Source organism: Quercus suber, unplaced genomic scaffold (assembly GCF_002906115.3).
Source record: "Quercus suber isolate HL8 unplaced genomic scaffold, Cork oak 2.0 scaffold_343, whole genome shotgun sequence".
In the NCBI taxonomy this organism is placed as follows: domain Eukaryota; kingdom Viridiplantae; phylum Streptophyta; class Magnoliopsida; order Fagales; family Fagaceae; genus Quercus; species Quercus suber.
Window position 1 is genome coordinate 489,670 of NW_027069795.1, and position 22,675 is coordinate 512,344.

General features: G+C 34.4%; 2 protein-coding genes across 2 annotated transcripts; one reads left to right on the forward strand and one right to left on the reverse strand.

Moving 5' to 3' along the window:
• Positions 1-5,414: 5,414 nt before the first annotated feature.
• On the reverse strand, positions 5,415-6,944 carry LOC136061705 (uncharacterized). Its single transcript, XM_065759815.1, has one exon. The coding sequence runs from the start codon at positions 6,942-6,944 to the stop codon at positions 5,415-5,417; it is 1,530 nt and encodes a 509-aa protein (XP_065615887.1).
• Positions 6,945-14,678: 7,734 nt separating this feature from the next.
• Positions 14,679-22,263, forward strand: LOC112009838 (la-related protein 6A). Its single transcript, XM_024042186.2, has 11 exons — positions 14,679-15,044; positions 15,607-15,688; positions 18,789-18,883; positions 18,988-19,059; positions 19,131-19,210; positions 19,333-19,417; positions 20,557-20,604; positions 20,703-20,768; positions 20,838-21,008; positions 21,282-21,375; positions 21,468-22,263. The coding sequence occupies exons 1-11, from the start codon at positions 14,757-14,759 to the stop codon at positions 21,593-21,595; spliced, it is 1,209 nt and encodes a 402-aa protein (XP_023897954.2). The 5' UTR covers positions 14,679-14,756; the 3' UTR covers positions 21,596-22,263.
• The last annotated feature ends 412 nt before the right edge of the window (positions 22,264-22,675 follow it).

Consider the following 22,675-nt stretch of genomic DNA (forward strand, 5'->3'; position numbering starts at 1 on the left):
TTGAGCATTGATATAAGGTCTTTCACACAACCTCTATCTTAACCATAAATTATCTTCTCAAATAAGCAACATTTATTCACCTTTAATCTCCAAATGATACTTGGGCTAGAACTCATTGAAGAGATGGGTTCCTTAATTACATTCCCTATTATGAAAAGAAATCTCTAAATATGCAATGGCTAGAAGGGAATAGTCCATGAAGTATCTCAACCCTTTTATTTATTACCTTGCAAATAATAGTCCCAGCAGTCTAGAACTTAAGAGTACACTGCAATTTATAATCACTAACCATCTGCCAATATAAAACAAAAGGTATAACAATTGACTATAATTCAAATTGTAACAATCTTTCAAAATAAACTTTCTAGCCATCCCAATCTTCAATGTCCAATAAAAAATATGGTTCACTAGTCCAATTCAATACTACCACATACTTGTGTTCTATCCACTTCATTTTCTATTGAGCCAATCCATTAACTCTTATTAGTTAAATTCAAAGAATTACATTTCTGGCATCAAAACTTACTCCCAAGGATATTAAACAAACCTCCAAGTCCATAGAAAAGAAATTGCGGACCTCAAACTTCTAAGTAACAAAACATGTCTCAAAACATTTAGGGACTACCTCACACATAATAAAGCTATGGTAATCCATGTAGGTCAATCCTAACAAGAACAATGATCCAAAGAAAGTCAGTCCTTAACATTAGAATCCAAGGAAGTCCATGAAAATATTACTGAATTCTTTAGGACAAAATTAGCTACAAAATTAGTTGTAGCCTTAGCTACAAACTCACTCAATAAAATAAATATTACTGCATATTTTGAAAATCTAACCGTTGAATTGCATGTTCTTTATGCTCTTAATATACATGTCAAATTTTGTGTCAATCGGATATTATATACTATATAATCTATAAACTTATATTTTATGCATAATTTTAAATTACAAAAACTTGCAATTTAAAAATTTATTGATGACATAGCTATTGGTCTTTAATTTTCTTAAAATTTTGTAAACATGGAGGATATAAAAAGAAGATGTAATCCAATGGTGGATTTGTCAAAATTCACCTCTAATAAAAAGATATTGAGTGAGTTTGTAGCCTAAGGCTACAACCGATTTTGTAGCTAAACGTTGTCCATTTTTTAAACACCCTCAGAATTTATATAATAATATATAATATAATGTGAACTACAATAACCACAAATTGATTTTCCTTCACACTACGAACTTTCTGTTAATTTCTTTACTCCATATAAACTAAAATCAAGGAATTATAACTCTACATCAAACCTTAATCCCTAAATAAAGTTCTCCAATTTTCAATTCCCCAAAGCACTCCAAATTCTGAATAGGGCATATAGAAAACTATCATTCAATAATTAAACCTATGAGAATCTCCTACAGATCAAACTAACCTTAGGTAGGTCAACTATATTAGGCAAAACTATCAAATGAGTTTTCAAAAGATTAGTCACAAAACAGCAGGAAGATTTCCTTTGCCTTTCCTTTCTCACTCTCTTTTCCTTTTAATAAGAAGAATAAGTTTTAATAACCAATCTGATCAATTACAAAATTTTCAAGAATAAAATACACCCACTTAATACCTAGTATAAGATCATAGAAGTATATCAATTAAAATCCTCCCTTTTGTGTTTATAAGTCACGTATGCATAACCACATAGACATAAATATCAAATCCTTCAATTATGACCTAACAAATCATCATATGATGGAACCTCACTTACAGTTCTCATCAAGTCATCAAAAGAATACTATCTATGACCTAATAACCTTCATAAACAATAACTAGAATTGTAATGTCTAGGGCGCAAATTTCATTCTAAATCAAAACCTAGCATAAAGTCTACAAGATCATAACCTAAGCTCTGATACCATTAAAATTGTTATGCCCCGAACCTAACTATAAAAATAAGCACATGACAACTGTCGCACCTATAAAGTAAGCAACCTACAATGTGCAAAACATTCTTAGCAACTAAAATTTATCCTCAAAATTAAATCAAATAAATCCAAAATACCTCAACAAATTCCTTACTAATAGATCTCCAATAATTTAATAGGAACAAATCCAAACCTCATGTACATAATGCCAATTGCCAATAAATATAAAACTATTAGAAGACCATCCAATCCCAATATCACAAATTCTTTTTTCTACTCACAACAACATCAAAACTCCTAAAACTTGTATTCTTCACAATCTGAAACTGGAGGGAAAAAGAGGGTGAGTTGACAACTCAATAAGTAACCAAAATCCTAATAATTTCTATCAACAATAGATTTGTAAGGAAAAGATGTAATATGTGTTTTCCAAGTTATAATATACTATGTGTGTTTCAAAATAATTGAAGCAATTTCATAGTCTTAAAATAATAAATTACAAATAGATCACATACTTTAATCTACAAATATATCATAGATGGTTTAGAAAGTAATAGTTTTCCATATATCAAAGTATAACTTACAATATGTTCCAAAAAGATACATAAGCATTTAATGACCAAAAAAATTCAAATACTCAAACATTTCAAATTCACTATGCATTTTAAGGACTTAAAATAGTTCAAATATTCAAACGTAATTCATATTTTTAAAATCTTGTGACTATGTGTAGTATATATCCCGGACTGGGCATAGAGTAAATGAATAACCCTCATTGGCTGGTATCAAGTACCAATGAATAACCCATTGGTTTGGGTATCAGAATACCAATGAATAACCCCATTGTGGGTATCAGAATACCAATGAACAACTCCCATTGGTTGGGTATCAAGTACCAATGAATAACCCCCATTGCTGGTATCAAAATAAATTCATAGTTAGATTGTTCATAATCATATATATGAAATCATAGTTCTAACAAAAATATATCTTATTCAAATATATATATATATATATAATCATATATTCAATATTCAAATCTATTTGTGATATTTCTATAATTCTTTACTTTAAATCAATATAACTAAAAAAAAAAATTAAATAAAATACATCATATATTCAGTAATCAGATATATTTTGATAATTTTTACTTGAAATCATTAATACAATAGAAATAAAATTGTAACAACGTAAACAATTTAATTGTTAAAATGCAAAATAAAAAATTTAGATAAGTTACTACCTCAAAAGTCATACAAAAGGAACTTCTCCCTAAACTTCTTCTAAAATCTTAGATATCACTAAACAATTTTTCAAATATCATTTACTCAATAATCTAATATTTTAAATAAAACTTATTGAATAATCGACCAAAAGAAAGACTGCTAAAAATATCCAATAATTTTCACTATTATTCCATGGTTAAAAAAAAATCCACCGTATTCATAATATATATATATATATATATTTCCTCCACTTTCTGCCACTAATAGTACCTAGGGACAAACCTATAGATACACCATACTTATAGCATATAGGGTCAAAAGTAACCACCTAATCTTCTAACGTGTGCTCTTTTTTTTTTTTTTTTTTTTAAATCTCCATTCACCGCTAGTTCTCTTTGAGATGAGGACAAAACTAGGAAAAAGATACTATATTCTATATCATTCAAAATCAACCTACACAAACACCATTACGTTTTGCAATTCGCAAAACCCCAATTCGTCAACCTGTGCAAAAAATCTGATCCAAGAGCCTTCTTTTACACTTAACGCAACACCGGCACAAAGAAAATTATTAAATTAATCAAATTCTTCTTCGTTTACATCTTAATCTCATTGGATATATAAACATCTCACTATTGCCAAAATACTCACATAAAATATATTCTAATACCACATAAAGTCTAAATTTAACAAAAGAACAAATTTCTTAAGCTCTTACCTAAGGGTGTAGTCATATCTTCTCTACTTTAGTCTTTGGGTAATCTCCTCTCTCAAAATATCTCTATACATTACTTAATAGCTTATAAATAGTTAGGATTTCAAGCTTATTTTCTAAAAAAACTTCCTTATAATTAGAAATTATAAAATTGGCCACACAAAAAAAAAAAAAAAATTACTTAAATACCTCTCTTAAATCTTTTTTTTTTTCCGGGTATTACATATGGGGTCGAGGATTCTTGGACCAAACAACTTGTTGTAGGACCCCTCTTAGGAATTAAAGAGCTAATAGGGTTTGCCAAGAATGGAGAGCTTCTTCTGCGTGGTGGCGATGAGGCAATAGTATTGTATAACATTGATTCTCAAGAAATGAAGAATCTTCAATGTGGAGGGTTTCCATCAACAGCTATGATTTATTTGGAGAGCTTAGTTTCATTCCCTAGTGGAAATCTGTCTTAGATTTTATTTATTTTTTAATTTCTCCTTAGTGGTAATTTAGGAAAAAGTTATGTGTGATTTAGAGCAGATGATATTGTATCTTATTAAGGATGATGTGTTTTTAAATTACAATTCTCTTTTCCTTTTCGGCCTCTGTAATTTGTCATGCTTTGTAATTGTGATAGAATTTTGGGAGAGGTTGGGTTATTAATCTATGTAGAGCGAGAGCTAGTTAAGGTTTTATTAGATTTTTTTTGCAATAACATCTCAGCTATATAGCTTGCTTTGGAGTCCATTTGTTCTAGGGAAATTCATAAAGACAGTGAGGATTCCTACCACTAGGTAATGTGACCAATTAAGTTTCATATTCTTTGATGGAAACCGTGGTTTGTATAAGTCGATAAATTTCAATAGAGAATGTTTCAAGAGGGTATCTGAACTTCGAACTTCAATCAGTTGTGAAAGCACCTGGATGGTTTGTCTGAACCTAAGTGATTGCTAGTTTTTGTGAAATTATCTGTGATGTTGAGCTTTTTACTTTCAAATTTAGATGGATAGACCACGTTCTAGTATTCATCATGACACGCTTCTTCTAGCCAAGCTACAGGTTTGTGTCCTGTTCAACCTTGTTTCCATGTACAGCTGTTCCATTATAGTTAAAATCAATAAATGGGCAGTAGTTGGAGTTCTTTGTATATAGGCGGGATGAATTTTGTGGTTTGTATACTGTACCAAACATTCTACCTCTTTTTTTACTCAATTTGTTTCTTCTCCCCAATCCTCTTCATTAGGCCTATTTAACATGAGGCATTGAAAACTTATTACGGTATGGTGTTCTGTTCTTTTCTTTCTCCAATGAATCCTATCCCAAACACAAACAGCCTCCTAGACAACGTTGTATTCCAGAATTTACTTTTATACTGGCCATCCTACACCTATTTGACATTGTATTATTATGTTTTCTGTAGCTGTACTTATAGTTAAGTTATTCTAGTTGCTCCTAAACTAAGCCAAGGCGTCCTCAGATGTCAATTGCCCAAAGCTCTGGGTCTGACCTCTCCAAGTCCAACAACCTCCTAAAGATTTATCTCAAGATTAGTAAAATCTTTCACCGGCCATTTTTCTTACAAGGGTCGTAGTAATTTTAATTGCCTGATGCTTATTTTTTTAAGGTCATTGTGTGGCTGTTTTACTCCTCGGGAGTCACTTTCGTTGAAGGTCATATCCTGATCAGTTCGTCTCTGCTTTGACGGATGTGACCCGTGGACGCTATTCACTTGTCGTTGATGTGTTCTCTTGAGCGATTTGAATGAACCCCCAGTGGTAGGTCCCCCGGCAATCGTCTGTATTTCCCCAACTATGTTTTGAGGTGGTTGTGACTGACGACCGTCACTTCTAGAGGAGGACCCCTGTTGGCGCTTGTTTTCTTCTCCGAATTTGCCGTGTTCTCCCTTCTTTACGAATTTCTGTAGCTTCCCCCTCCGTATCAACTCTTCTATCTGCTCCTTGAGATCCCTACAATCTTCAGTGTAGTGGCCGTGATCTTTGTGGAATCGGCAGTATTTACTTTTGTCGCGAATGTTGGGAGATGAGTGTAGTGGTCGTGGCCACTTAAGATAATGTTCGTCCTTAATCTGTGCCAAGATTTTGTCAACAGGCATGACAAGGGGGGTGAATTTCACCGTTCTTTGATTTTTGTCGTCCTTCCTTCTAGATCCGTCACTGATTCGACGATCAGGACGGTCCCGCTTCTGCCCTCTGCGATCATCTTCTTTTCTTTCTTTGTCTCTTGGCCTATCTTCGTCCTTGATAGCAGCTAATGCATCTTCAGCGTTCATATATTTCTGCGCCTTGAGGAGCATCTCAGCCATCGTTTTTGGGGGGTTCTTCGCAAGTGAGCTGACGAGATCCCTGGACCTCAATCCAGCCTTGAAGGTCGTCAGCTGCACCATATCGTCGGCTTCGTCTACTTCCAGTGTTTCCCTCGTGAAACGTTGTACATATGACCTCAAGGTTTCTTTCTCTCCCTGTCTGATGGTGAGCAAGTTGTCAGCGGTCCTTTTTGGTCGCTGTCCTCCAATAAAGTGGCGTAGGAAAGCGTTGCTCAACTGCTCGAACGTGTCGATTGATGACGTTGGCAACTTCGTGAACCACTCTCGGGCAGCCCCCCTGAGTGTAGTAGGGAAGGAACGACACAAAATTTCGTCTGGGGGTTGTTGAAGTCCCAAGGTCGTCTTGAAGGTATTTAGATGATCTTGAGGGTCCTTCAGCCCGTCGAAGGGCTCGAGCTGAGGTAACCCAAATTTCGACGGCACTGGGCAGTCGAGAACCACTGTTGTAAATGGTGAATCCGTTGCGCGGACCATCCGATCCACACTTCGCTCTGTTTTCTCTTTGATAGCGTTTCTTAGTTCGTCCATCTCTTTCCTCATCTCCCGAAGGATATCTGAATTTTGCTCGACGGGAGTGTTAGGCCTTCGATGGTCACTTCTTCTGTTGCTATCTCCTTCATCTTCTTGATTTCCCTTCGAACGATTATCCTCTTGCTGAAGTCGTGATCTCAATTCTTGGTTTTGCTTAGTTAGTTCTTCAACGGTGGCTGCAAGGGTTTGAACTTGCTGGGCCAGGGTTGCGGCGTCCTGATTAGACTCCATCTTGGAAAGAACAAGAACAGGGAACTACTATTTCGAGTCTGAACACGAAAACAAAGTCTTCCCCACAGACGGCGCCAAACTGATAAGAATGAACTTGTCAGTGATGTTCGTCGGACGGAGCTAATCCCTTCCACTTGTCTCCTGTACACACCGGTGTGGTGCCTGCCACAGCGCCTCCGATGCCAAAGTTAGAATATTGAATTTTCTTTGCAGGAAAATTAGAATGAACCAAGAATCAGTAAAATAAACAATCTCTATCTCTTACCTCTTTCGTGGGAATGTGTGGGCTTTATATCTACCCTCATCGTTCCTAGCCGTTGGAGGAGTTATGGAGGTCTTAATGCTCCATTGAGTAACGCCTCAAATCTGAGTAATGAGGCATCAATGTCTTCAAACGGTTTGCACAGCTGGAAGTGTAGCTGTTCAGTTGACTGCATTAAAGGTACTGAATATCCTCGTCAGTACCGCGATCTACTGCGATGCTCGTCCTGTGCATTTTCTCGTCCGTACCAGGAAGATCATTCTCATAGATGGATTCGTCAATGATTATTTACCTCGTCAATGTCATTTCTGGATTACCCAGAAGAATTTTATGCTCAGAATTATGATGTTGTTCTTTGTAATTGTGGAAATGGGTCACTCCAGAATTTTATGGGTTTGGCTTCTTTGATCAAATTTGATTTCTTCTGCTCAATTTTTATATCATTTTTGGATTAGCCAGAAGAACTATGCTCAGAATTGTGTTGTTCTTTGTAATTGTGGAATTGGGTCACCTCAGAACTTAATGGGTTTTGCTTCTTTGATCAATTAATTACTTCTGCTCATTTGATTGCTAGTTCTTACATGGTTGGATCATGGAATTCTATTTATAAAAACATTTTTTTTTCTTTTTGTTTATTATTATTGTTATTATTAAAACTTTTACAATTATGATATACCTCTGAAATTGCATTTTACCTTGGATGATTTGTCTGGGTGCTGGATAATTTGGCTTTGTTCAATGTTGATGACTTGGGGGAGTTGCTATATTTGTACAAAAAAAAATTTGTGGTATTAGATTTCTCCTCCTTCTTTTATGCAACATTCTACTTTCTGTTTATTAGAAGCTAATTATTGAAATGTATTGTGTTGTCCATTATGTGTGATTTTGTGAATTTTGAATGCAGATTTCCATTGCTTCCATTGTTCACCTCTATGTATTTCCGGCAAAACCTTATGAGCTAATGGGGGACTGCTTCACTGAAAGTATTTCAGTTCTTGGAGACTATTTTGCTGACTGTCCTTATGAGTTTGATGTGATGTTTAAGTTATTTTTCATAAAGTCAGTGTTTTGCATAGTGGGAGCTTTGTTTATTGAGTATGCTGCTTCTTTGCAATATGACTAAGATGGTCATATATCTTGTTGTGACAATTATTGCAATGATGTATGTCTTGAAATGTCTCATTGGTGGTGGTCCTGGTTATGGAAAACCTTAAACAAACCCTCTTATATTGCACCTCTAGTCTTTTTGCCCTGGTTTCATTTCATGCTATGCATGAAAAATATTGGTTTAATTTAATTTATTTTGTTTTTATCTTTAAGCTATAGATGATAGTGATACATCATTTTTTAGATAATAATTAGTAAGGTATGTCATTCTGCCGCACCTACATGAACCTACATTACTTTTCCTACGTTATGACCTTATTAAGAGTATCCCAAAATATACTAACTATATGTGTTTGTGTGGGCACCCCAATGTGATTCACATAATTATATTAATAATTAGATTTCTGAAAGAATATTATTAAATTTCTTAATATTCGTAGTAGAGAAAGATTTTTCCGTAGCAATAATTGTTATAAAATAAGCCTCTGACAATCTAAAATATAAAGACAACATCAATGTAATTGACGAGGACATATCTTTTTGTGAAAAATAAGAAATCCTACTTGGTCTCTACTAATCCGACAGAGATTTGTTTGGAACTGGATATATATATATATATATATTTTTTAATAGGGTATATTTACTGCTTGGCTCAAAAGGTAAATCAAGCTACTTGACATTGGGTGTGTTTGGATTGAACTTATTGTTGCTGAAACTGAAAACTGAAAACTGAAAACTGAAAATACTGTAACAAAATAATTTTTAAATGTGTAAATAGTACCGTGGGACCCATTTTTAATATTTTTTTAGTGCGTGAACAGTGCCAAAACAGTGCATGAACAGTATTTTTGTCTCCTGAACAGTAAAATCATGTGATTTTACTGTTCACTTTTCCGGAAAAAAAAAAAAAAAAAAAAAAAGGGCAAAACGTGAAACGTGGACTCAGCAAAACGCTGAGTCCAAACGGCCTCATTGGCTTGGAAAAAGGAACCATTCAAATAACCTGTTGCTTTGGCTCAAAAGCTAAACAATCCAATCTTGAAAAAATTTCTACTTGTCTCAATGTTTTATGTCTTGAAAATTCAAGCTAGTTGAGCTCTGAATAAGAAATTGTTCAATAACGTTCTTCAGACAATACCAATTTAACCCACCTTCTAGGCTCATTTCCAATACTATCTTTGTAGGTATAGCAGTCAACTACAAATAATAATAAATGCCATCTCAATGATGAATAATCAAATGTAAAGTAATAAATATGCTTTTGATTGGTAGCATTACATATGCATATACAAGGACGGACATAGGATTTCAAGCTGTTGGGGGTGGGGGGGGCAGAGATAAGCGAAAAAAAAAATCCAAACACACATCCATATAGTCACTGGTGGAACTAGGAAATTTTCTTAGGAGAAGCAAGTTAGTTATGCCTATATTGTGTTAATAGGTTAAGCCTACGTTGACTCAAAATGCAAAAAACTCAAGTTAATTTGGCCCAAATTGTGGCCAAAATTAAATTACTTTATTTCACAAACTAACTTTAAGTAAACTTGTGCCTACATTTTTTTCACTGTACTAAATTATTTGTACTTAGGTTAATAGGTTTGAACTTACCTTTTTACATTTTAGAGCTTTTCTAAGGAGTTACATCTAATGTTTCAGCATTTAGGATAAAAAATTGATTAATAGGTATGAAATTTTGAAGATTTATACAATAATTTTTGTTAAAAAAAAAAAGTGTGAACGATGAAGTGCAAATTACTATTTAAGTGCAATTAGATCAAATCAAACAATTAAACAATTATTTGTCCTTCTACTATAATCAGATATAAATAGATAATCTAATATTTTAATATAAACCACATTATTATATGTTATATTATTATTATAAATAGATTTATACAATTTTTTTTTTTAAGGGTTTCATGGGCTTTTGAAAACTCCTAGACTGGCTGGCTGGGGGGCCTGAGCTAAAAACCAAGGGGGGCCCAAGCTTTTTTTTTTGAAAATTTTACATACTATTTTTTTTTTTTTTGGACCCAGGGGGGCCCGGGCCCCCTTTGCCCCCACTAGGTCCATCCCTGTGCATATACAAGTTATTATTTTCATTAAATGAAGTTTTATTACTTAATGAAGCACATAATTGAAACAAAAAGTGCAAGAATCTTTTCTCTTGCTTGGGGTTGAGTCTAGCTGGTTTATTATGTATAAGAGGGTTTGTTTAAAGTTTCAAGGGTATTTGGTTTTTTTTTTTTTTTTTTTTTTTTTTTTTTTTTTTGTTTCAAGAGTATTTTTGTCATATTTTGGATTTTGGGGGTATTTTGGTCATTTTTGAAGATTTTAGAGTATTTTGGTCATTTTCACTTTAATGGCATTTTGGCAATTTTGATAATTGGATAATTGAGTGGGTTGGGTTTGCCCATAATAATTAGGTTGGATTGAATTTGGGTCAGAAGCAATTAGTTAAATGAGTTTTAATGGGTAAATGAATTTTATATACTCAATCTAATTATGTCACCCCAAACCCACCTATTTGCCACCCCTATGGTTAACTAACTATTCTCCTTATTTTGGTGTTTTAAAATTTGGTCACGTTAACGGATTTTTTAAGGCATTTGTTAATAGAATATTCACCTTGCCTAAAACTATATTGTGTCCCTTATTACCAAAAAAAAAAAAAAAAAAAAACTATATTGTGTCTTCTCAACCTTGTTCTTGTAGCTCATCATCACATACAGTGGAGTAGGGAGTCAGTATGGGTGGCCTTTATGATGAGTGTCATTCTCTCTTTTAACACCTTCCTCAATTTTGGTACAAGTACTAGGTGGGCTGCCACCATCTTGGCTCCAGTTCCATGTCTTTGGTGGGTTTTGCTCAGTTTTTATGATATTTTTTTAAGGATAATTACGAATTTGAAGCAACTGAATGATCAAAACATTTTCTTAAGAATCATATATCTTCTTATCAAAAAAAAAAGAAAAAAAGAAAAGAATCATATATCTTAATCTCTTATATTTTCTATCATTTTCAAGAAGGGAAATTTAAAATTAAAGATTTCATCATTGTCATAAAACATAGAGCAATGAGATTTTGACCTGGAATTAATGCAATTAAGGACCAATCAAAATTAATTTCTTATAATCACATGGTTTATTTTGTAACGTGCTGGATTGCTATTATCGTCAATTCTTGACGTGGCTTGTCAACGAGAAATCAAATTTTACATTCACACGGCAACACTATTATTAAATACTGGGTCCCACTTAATAATAATAATTAAAAACCATTTGAGCTGTACCTATTTCTAAATAGTACATTGCCAAGTAGGACACTACTTTTGTGTGCTTGCTGTAGCGCCTAGCCAGTCTAACTCCTATTTACAATTATCTCTCTCTCTCTCTCTCTCTCTCTCTCAAAAGCAAGAATTTGTGCAATAAACCCAAAACTTTTAACTACTCAAATGAGGAAGATAAAGAGTCCGTTTGGTACATGTATTTAAAAATTGAAAATTGTTGTTTAAAAATTTTTGTGAAAATATGTGTGGGTGAAAAAGTGCATTGAAATGCGTGAAATATTGTTTGAAAACTGAAAATTGTTGTTTAAAATTATTTACCAAACACCCCCAAAAGGTTTACATAACATTTTAAAGCATTCAGGATTAAGGTACACACAAAACTTCACACATATGTTATTATATTCTTAATATTTATACATTGATTTATTTTAAAGAGTTAAATTACATGCTTAAATTGTGTAATTAGATTAATCCCTTGATTTGATTGTTATTCACTATGAATTAATCATTTTTATTTTTATTTTAAGAGAAATGCTATGTCCACAACATTTTCACAACAAATTCTAAGTGGCAGATTGTTATTGGTTGTTATGTACGGGTAAAAAAGTAATTTAAGTTTTGAATTTAAATTATAACTAATAACAACTTTTCACCTTTGATTTATTGTAAAAATGTTGTGGACGTAGCATCCCTCTTTAAGATAATGCTATGAAATATGTAGTTAATTGAGATTCTAAAGAAACCTGATCATAATAATGAGTTCAGATCAAATTCTAAGCAAAGTCATATTGAAGTAGATTTTGCAATTGAGTAAATTAAACTAGGTAAGAAAAAAAATGAAATAAAGTTTGTAGTTTATATTAGATTGTATATGACAATTATATTTGCATATAGTTGTTTATGTATTTTGTTATTTGTGTCGATCAATATTTCTTAGATTAATTTTACTTATAATCTTGTCTTTTAATCTCGTTCCCTAACCCAAAATCCAAGCTCCGCCACTGGTTGGATTATTATGTTATTTATGTCGTTTTGATTGTGCTGAATTAAATTTTATTTTAGAGTGGTGTTCATGTTTATCAAATGGTCCAAATGAAATGACATTTTTACTCTTCGGTTAATTCAAATTTAAGGTTTTATCTCTTAGAGTTCGTTTGGTTGGAGTGATTTTGGGAGAGATGAAAATTAAAGAGGGGAAAATAGAAGAGAAAATGAATAATTGAAGTATTTGGTTGGGGGGTGATTTTGTTTTGTCCTCGTGCCCACATTTTGGGGGGGTTTTGTTTTCTCTCTAAATTGAAGAAAAAATGGGCTTAGATGGGAAATTACCCATCTGCCCCTTTCCCTCTTCCACATTATTTGTTTTGTCTTTGTTTTTTTTTTTTTTTTTTCAACGTTAAATGTTTAGTATTTTTAAATTCTTATTAATTTTTAATTTATGGGTATGATGACAAATTTATACAAACAGTATTTTTTAAAATAATAATTATTTTTAATCAAATAAAAAAGTTTTCTGTCTTTTTTTTTTTAACTTTTTCCTCCCAACCAAACAAACATGAATGAAAGCTAAGAGCATCGTAGAGTGTTGCAAAAATTATGCATTTTGCCACACCAAAAGCCTATTTTATTATTTTACCACATCATTTTACAACATCTCATTTATCAGATGTTTTATCATTCAATTCTATACATTAAAATAATATATTATTCCCTCCCCATTATCATCAACAACACAACAACATCAACGGCACAACCACCAGCCACTAATATCCACTGCCCAACAACACCTCTACTGCAAACCAACCACCACAATTACTCACCACTATCAGATCAACGCAAATTGCAGCAAAAAAAAAAAAAAAAAACCCACAACCAGAGAGAGGCAGAGTGAAAGGCGGATAGAAAGGAGAGGGAAGAGGGTGAGATCGACAGCAACCTCGAGGTGAGATCACCTACCAAACCCAAACCTATCATCGACTAAACCCACTTTCAAGCTCACACCATGGCAAACCCATCTACCACCATCGATGAACCCAAGAGAGAGGCAATCTTAGCCGTTCACCACCATGGCAAACCTAATAAATCAAGCTAATTAGGCATCATCGTCATACGAATGTGAACCCACAGGCCACAACCCAACAAATCAAGCTAAAGAGAGAGATCAGAAATTAGAAGCGACTCAACCCCATTCACCAACTTCTCCACTCCGTTTTGCGAATCCGACGCTGCCGCCAATTTCAACAAAGTCGTGGCTGCCTTTCCTCCTCTCTTGGCCATCGCCGCCGCCTTCTTTTGCACTGTAGATAGGCTTCTTGCTCGCGTCTGATTGTGAGAAGAGGAAGAACACGGGTTGGGAACTTGGGAGAGATATAGATTATGAGAAGAGAGAGAAAAAATCAAATAAAGAATTGAGAGGAGAGAGAAAGGTCGAATAAAATATTATTTTTTTGGTTTGGTATTTGCGTCCGTATCGTTGCAAATTTGCAATGGTATGAACACAAATGGTAAAAATTTGACACATATAGAACATTTGTTGTGAGGTATTTTTTGATATTTGATGTGTTAAATACGCCAAATATTTGACATTTTATATATTTAGCACATCTGCTGTGAGTGCTCTTAAAGACTGAGTTAGCTCCTCTACTAGTGCAACACACTGCCAACACAATGTGAACACACAGTAATATTCGATTTTTGCCACTTTTATCATCGCGTCGGCCCAAGTGCAATGAGAACTAACTTTTACACAAAAAGCTTGGAAATTTTCAAAAAAGTCCAAGGTGAGAGAAAACAATAATGACGTTAGGGGGAAATTTGAAAGCTTGAAAGGAAGCGGTGCGGCTTTGTGCCAAAAGTATTTGACAAGAAAAGACTGAAAATGACGAAATTGTCCTTGCGAGGTAATGACCCCATCAGTGTTGGCAATGTCACTATAAAAGGCGGTCAGATACGCAGAGGCAGAGAGGGCAGGGCAGGAGAAAGGAAGGCTGTTTTTTTTTTTTTTTTTTTTTTTAAAAGAACGCCTTTCTTTGCTCTCTTCCTCCTCCTCCTCCTCAATGGAAGGTTTCGAGAGGAGAAAGGAAGGCTGTTTTTTTTTTTTTTTTTTTTTTTAAAAGAACGCCTTTCTTTGCTCTCTTCCTCCTCCTCCTCCTCAATGGAAGGTTTCGAGGTCGAGGGTCCCGCCTCCGCTACCCACACGGGCCCACCTGAATCACACGATCTTGATCTTGACTACTCTTCACCCGTTGGATCTCCGGACCACGAACACCATCACCACGACGTGCTTCCCGAGATTCACGCACTGCCGTCCGATGACGATCATGATCCCGATCCCGATCACGGTCCAGAGCATGAGCATGAGCAAGAGCAAGAGCAAGTTCAAGGTCCTCCCGGTGGGCCCGCCGTCCTCACCGATGATCTCAAGCATAAGATTATTAAGCAGGCAAGATAACCTTTCTATCTCTCTCTCTTTACACTCCCTTATTTATGAGATTAAAAAAAGAAGAAGAGGTTTTTGATCTAAGAAATCAAGTCGATTTGACTTGACCTAGGAGTGTAGAACTCGATTCTCTGGGCGGCAGGGAATAGATAGTTTTTTTGTTTTTTTTTTTCCTGTCACTATATAAGCTTTACGTTTTGTTTGGTTGTCTAGAAAATGCTGGGAAAAAAATTGAAGGAAATATGAAAGTTGTTATTTTTAGCAATATTTGATATGTGAAGTGCCTTTGAAACCTTTGGTAAATTAAATGAATGCATGTTTGTACTCATAACCGTGCAATATGGGAAGTCCTTGAAAATTGAAACATTTAGATGGCACCTACAACCCCCATAAGAATGGAGTGGTGTGTGAGGTTAGGGGTTCAAGACTTGTCAAGATTGATAATTGTCATTTATTACCAATGTAAACGTTGTTGCTTGGGATTTTTTTTGTTAGTTCTATTGCTCCAAAGTTTAGGGGTTATGTATGTCCTCAAGTACCATGGAATTCTTTTATGGTTTTTCAGGCAGAATATTACTTTAGCGATGAAAATTTGCCAAATGACAAGTATATGATGAGCTTGGTGAAGAAGAATAAAGAGGGGTTTGGTAAGTCTTCCAACTTTCGTAATTTGATTTAGCTCTATGTTGATGGTGCCATAAATTATGCCAACATTCCACATTACAAACACATGAATAGATGTTGACGGACATAAATTTAACTCGCGTGTTTTTATTTTTATTTTTTTATGTTGTAACATACTAAACATCCATTGCTTCCAAATTCTTTAAATCTATGCTTTTGGAATCCAAACAAATATGTAGTCTTTGTGATACTCCCTTGGCAGTGCTTTGATATTCATCTGATAATATCAAGAGGGACGCTAAATTGGGGAAAAAAATCTTTACAAACTTAAAATCTGTTTAAATAAATCTTCCATGTTCTATAACATTAGCCACAAACACAGGGCAACTTGATTCAATCTTTTTCAGCCCTTAGCACAATCATTTTTGGTACAAGACTTTAATGCTAAATCAACATTGTCTCATTCCCGCATATTATTCTATTTCTGTCAGTATTATTTAAGGAAAACATTTCATAATTAGAAAGACAAGAATAGGGATCATGAAAATGATGAGTAAAGCAGGTACTTCTGACAGGTTGCCCTGCCTGGGTGTTTTCCTGGTGTGGCAAGTTCTTGCTGTGCCGAGCATCTAGGATTGGTCTGAATGACAACGCACCTAACTGCAGACTGATTCCTTCTCTATTCTTATAAGTCTTTTTGCTGGGAGCAGTATTTGGTTTTAGATGCACCCAGCTTCTAGGAATGGTCTTAATGACTATCCCTGCCTGGTTTAGTTTGTCCTAAATACATTTCTACTTTGGATAGGCAAAATACATTTAATTTTCAAAAATCATTCTTGGTCCATGAGTCCTGGTTTCCCTTAATTATTATGTTTGGGGTTGGAACAAAGCCAATAGCCTTGTAGCTCAATTGGCATCTCCTGATGTTTCCAATGAAGATGTCCAGGGTTCAAAACCCCTAAATTATAAAAAAAAAGAAGGAAGTCAAACGTGTCAATCTGAATTCAGTAATTGTGCTCTTGTTAAAATGTTGGCTTTTCTCAAAGAGGAAACCAGGTATGTTAAATTATATTATTCTTTGGTCCTTGGATTATATTGCTTCAAATTGGATGCAGAGGTTGGACTCTCTGAAGTTCACGTTTGTGGTTGGCTATATTATAAAATACATTCTTAGTCAATCTTTTAAAAAAATGAATACTTTATTCTGCAACGTACATTCAAATCCTTTGACTGTGTCCTGCCCCTTGTTACAGCAGCACATGTCCATTTGTATTTTGGAAATAATGCAATTGCACGTAAACCTATGAGAGTTAGAGTTTTGATTTGAAAAGTTGATGTACATTTCAGTGGGATTCTTTTAATGATTGATTAATTTTACTAAAGAATAGAAGCTCCCTCATTTACACAAGATATATACATAAAATACTCCAAATAAATTACGATGAATGAAAGTTACAATCTAAAGGAGTAAGAATCTTAAACATTGATTTTAACTAGATAACCTAGACTTCACACCCTCAAATGTGCAATGAATCCTCTCCTTCCACAAAAGTCCTTAAAAATGCATAAAGGGGCTAGATTCCAAACAAAGGAAGAATACCAAACCAATTCCTCAAACCAGACTATAGCTCAACGAAACTCTTTCCATGAAAATGTGATTTCCTGAACCTCTTAAATTTTCATGATTTGAACGAACATCAAATTTGCCATCACTATAGAACCCCCACCTCATGTGATTAGGACTCCCATTGTTTAGGATATCAGAATACAATGTATCAAATTTAGAATCAACTAAATCTTTTTCTAATAATTAAAGTAAAAATAAATCTGATATTTCTTGGGCTTGTCTTTTGTTCTGAAACTCCAAATAATAGATAGCTGAGGCGTCCTTGTCAGCTGCAATGATATGCGGCTTCGAGTAGATCACTTTCAATGATTGGTTTCCATACCATATATCAATCCAAAGCCTGATCCAATTGTCATCCCCTAGCACTTGCTTTACATACTGCAAATCTATCCCAACTTCCATTAATGCTCTTCCATATACTACATCCATGGGTACTTCTTACCCTTATCAACCATCAACCCCAATCCTCCCAAATATTTCAAACCAATGATCCATTTATACAAATGAGAACATTCCTCTGATAATGTCATAGCCATTTTTCCGACATGGCTATATTAAAAGTGCCATGGCTATTTCTTGGGATATGTTGCTCGTCAGCCTTTATTGCTGGATTTTAAGTGATAGAGGGGATAGGACCTAACATGTCTTAGGCAGGGTGCAGCCTCGCAGGGGTGAATTTCATTTTTATAATAATAAAAAAAAAACTTTTTTTTTCCCCTTAAGAGAGTGTATAGGTTAATGTGTGTGCCTTATTAATTGATATGGTGGTTTGAAGGATTGATAACGGGTTTGATGGCAGTACTTACAAATAGTAAGTAAAAGAATGTTGAATGGCATGAGTAGCACATAATGTTGAATCCATATGTCCACTTTCCTGAAACAACTTCTAACTATGCTTGAACTTGCTGACCCTTTCCTAACCACTTCTGACTCAAGGGACCTTAACTTTTATGATGGCTGGAATATGGAAGCACTGATGCAGTCACCACTTTTTTTTTTTGATAGATCACCACTCATTTATTGCCAACATAGGAGCCATCTCTCTCTCTCTCTCCCTCCCTCTCCCCGTGTCTATCCTTTTTTGTGCATCTGGGTGTTTGCAAACTTCAATCACCATGTTCCAGTCAACTTGTTTTCCTCTTGCTAGGGAAGAAACTTAACATATCGATGGAGAAGATTTTGCTCCTATGGTTTTATTGAATTTTTCAGGGGGCAGTTATGCCCAAAGAGTAATTCTAAACCTTTTTGTATGTATGTCTATTTGAATCTATGTGTTTGTCATGCATATACACAAGGATATGCAAATAGAGAGTAGTAATAATAATTATCTTCTTATCTTTGTTGCAATTGGGTTGCCACCTTAACCTTGAGTTTATATTTTATGGGTTAATCCCCCCCACCCCACCAAAAACAAAAAATCTTAATTTAGAATCTTTTATATATATTTATTTTTTGGGTAAATAAATGACACTTATTTTATCATATTTTCCTTGCAGTTCCTATAGCAGTTATAGGTTCTTTTAGGAAAATGAAGAAGCTCACCCGTGACTATAAATTGATAGCAGCTGCACTAAGGGAGTCTTCATTCCTTGTAATCTTCTTCTTTTCTTTACCTTCTTCTTTCCCTTTTTAGTGACATTGGAGTGCTCAACATGGTAAAAGTCATATTCAAGATCTATTACATAACTACTGCAGGTTGTGAATCCAAATGGAAAGAGGGTGAAACGACTTCATCCTCTTCAGTTAACTGAGCCTAGGGATCCAAAGGTACCACTTTTAATGGCATTGATATTTTTCACTCAGATGTAATTTTGTAGAATCTAATTTGTGGACCCTAGTTATACACTGTTTTGGTAGAAAATTTACCTGAGGATCATTCTATGGAGAACATTCAAAGGATATTTGGTGGAGCTGGAAAGTATGATTTTTTCCTCATTTATGTTTTCATGTGGTCAAGTTGCTCTTCATTTGTTTTTTTGTGCTGACATAGTGGTGCCTTCTGCTTTATGCTGATTGTAGAATTTCTTTTTTAATTTTCAGGGTAAAGAATATATGTTTTCGTGATCCCCATGCAGTAGAAGAGTCAACGAAAGGCTGCAAGCCTGATATGCTGATCAGTAGTAAGGTGTGCAACTGGAAAGGATTGACTTTGTTGCTTTATTTTTTTTTTTTTCAAAAAATATTCTTTAGCATTGTTAATGCTGAATTGTGAGATGCTTGGAGATATGAACAAAATTTCTCTCCAAGAAACACTTCAAACTCTTCATATATCTCTCCTTGGGTGTGAAATTTGAAAATCTAATCGTTGAATTTCATGTTCTTTATGTTCTTAACATGCATATCAAATTTCGTTCAAATCAGATGTTATTTACTATTTGATCAATAAACTTATTTTTTATACACTATTTTAGATCACAAAAACTTGAAATTTTAACATTTGTTTGATGAGATAGCAATTGATCTTTGATCTTCTTGAAATTTTACAAGCACAAAGGATATAATAAGAATATGCAATCCAACAATTAGATTTTCAAAAATATATGAGGAGTTTGTAGGGTTTCTCTCCAAACTAGTTTGGAGAGAACCTTTTTTCTTTATATGAGAAACTTTGAGACCTATGTGGAGGTGAACTGCTAGTGCTATGTCCCTTTTTTGTTTATTTGTGCTTTAGATGGAATGGTTTATATGAAATGCCATGTGCATACTACCAGATGTTAGAGCCCTAGTGTGTGTGTATATTATTTCTTGATTTGTGCCCCCACAGTACATCTCCAATGTACTCGGGTTGGCTTTTTTATTAATAATATCTTACATTACCTATCAATATATATATATTTATATAATTTCTTAGAGGTCTCTTGAAATAATGCTTTCACTTGGAGCTTGTATAGTTGAATATGTTAGAATCTGTACCAAAGTTGTAAGTTTTCTTGTAGTAGGAGCCTTGTATAAATGATTGCAATCACTTATTTACTTTCATTTTCAGGAAATAACTTGCTCTTGCTACTTTTGTGTTCATCTCTTTGTTGACTTTATTTATGCTCCTTTTTTTCTTCTCTGGGTGAAAATGGAATGCTGTGCGTGTAAGTTGTCCACAACATGTAGGCCTAGTGTGAGATGCTTGCTTACTTTTTCTAATATTTATTTGAGGAGGATTCCAGCTTTCTGGGTTTGTCAAGTTGCTGGAAATATTTTGCACGTGTAGTTTTGATTGTATTATTTTGATTGGAAGCTTTTTAAAAGGTTTCTTATTTTTGAATGTAGTTACATGCTCTTGTGGAGTATGAGACTGTGGCAGCTGCTGAGAAAGCTGTGAGTATCAAGCCCTCTTTCAAATATTTTGGCAATTTGGTTGTGTTGTTTGGATAACTAATATTATAGGCTTGGTACTTTCCTGGTAATTGGATCAGGTGGCTACTTTGAATGATGAACAGGACTGGAGAAATGGCATGCGGGTCAAGCCTCTTCATAAAGTGGTAATTCATGTGACCTTGCATCTCTAATTTTGGCAAAAATAGGTACTTGTGTTAATTTCTCTGCTTTAGGGAAAGTATGGGCAGAGAAGACAACCATGGAGGGGATCTGATTCTGAGAGGAATAATACTAGCCGGGGATCTGATTCTGAGAGGAATAGTACTAGCCGGGGATCTGATCATGCAGGAGATGAGGAAAATCATAACTTGAGTGAGCATCATGATGATATACCTGATGAAGAGGTCAGTAGTGTTACTGTTTTTTAAGGATACATATGTCAGCATTTTATGTAACGCCTTCGATATATTCTCCTTTCAAATTTGTGTATCAGAGCATATGGCTGTTTGAGTTGTATCAGTATATTATACATTATTCACTTCTACAGTAGCCCTAGTATAATACACTGAAATGTTATGGAAATTAATTTTTTGTTTTCTTACACCAGACTTTGTTGTTGTACAATGAAATAGAAGAATGCCCTGCATATTCAATTACGTTTTATGTCTTCATTTTAGGATGGGGAGCATCTATCCAAGGAGAAAAATGGGCATAAAGGTCGAAATCAAGGCAGACCTAGAAGGCAGAATTATCGTGGCAACAATGGGCTAGGTATCAGACAAAACTGCCGCTTCTTTTGCCTTTCCTTTTTTGTTGATAGTTACATTTAATTTAACCCAGACATTGATACTGTTTACCCTTAGGTCATGGAAGAACTTCATCAACTCATCCCATTGAAGCCTCAAAGCCACCTCCTGGGCCAAGAATGCCTGATGGAACTAGGGGATTCACAATGGGGCGTGGTCGGCCTCCCATTTCCAATCAAAGTTAGCAAGTGTTTTGAATCTTTGTTCACCAGATGGAGAGTAATTCTTGCACTTGATGCTCTTTCCAAATATCTTTTGGTGATCTGGGAGTCAGAAGTGGGTATATCCATGATGGATTATATCTGAACCGCTTGGATTTACAAATTGTGTCATCATAATTACTTCTGACTCTATTGTTACACTAATGCTTGTTAGATTTGCTTGGAACATTGTGATTAAAAAAAAAAAATACGACCGCAGTCAGTATTCAGCCGTGGGCACTCCTTGGAGACAGCGTGGGTGTCTTAAGTTTCATCTTTGCCAAAAATGTTTATAAGTTTTTTTTCTCAAAGCCAACAAAGGACAGTGAGTTGGAAGTGATGGCACACTCTTGTAAGTGTTCACTACTTGTGAATTAAAACCAATAGGAGTTGACTGCGATTCACCTAACCTTCTGTAAGTTTGTGGAGAGGTCCTCAAAAGTTGAATCTGTCTGTGTTCTTTTGTACATGAGTCAGTCACAAGCAAATCTCTCTAAGAGTATTCACATAAGTATTTTCACATAAGGATTTGTAAAATAGAATAAGCTCCACATTTTGCCTGATCAACCCTGGAAACCTCTTATATCAATCTATGTATAATTGTATAAAATCTATTCACAACTACAATAACCATGTATTTTACCTTGGTACTATCTATTTTCATTTAATTTTTTATTTATTTTTTACGTATCTCGGTAATGAAAAAAGGGAAAATAAATAGTGGTTATTACTTATTATTTGTGAAGAGAGATACAATTTTAAAAAATAAAAATTCTGTTATTTTAATAAAATAGAATTTGGAATAGATAATCTGGTGTTAGTATCTTTAAAAAATGATTATATAAAATAGAAAAAGTAAATTTTTATATTAAAATAAACATAAATCTTTTGCATGAGTTGATTTAAATGCTTCAATTTTTACAATTTAATGGTCACAGTACATATAATTTTTATATCCGCTTGATGCCATTCAACCAACTACCAAGTCCTTGGCAACACAAGCTGGCTATGGGATGGGATCAAATTCTTTTCGGCGCCCGAGTTTCTGCATTCCTTTTTTGTTAA

Bases quoted from the DNA above. Each gene is read 5' to 3' on its own strand.
- LOC136061705 (XM_065759815.1), bottom strand. From the start codon at position 6,944: ATGGAGTCTAATCAGGACGCCGCAACCCTGGCCCAGCAAGTTCAAACC.
- LOC112009838 (XM_024042186.2), top strand. From the start codon at position 14,757: ATGGAAGGTTTCGAGGTCGAGGGTCCCGCCTCCGCTACCCACACGGGC. The intron at 18,884-18,987 runs GTAATCTTCTTC...TAACTACTGCAG, and splicing joins TAAGGGAGTCTTCATTCCTT to GTTGTGAATCCAAATGGAAA. The intron at 20,769-20,837 runs GTAATTCATGTG...TCTCTGCTTTAG, and splicing joins TCAAGCCTCTTCATAAAGTG to GGAAAGTATGGGCAGAGAAG.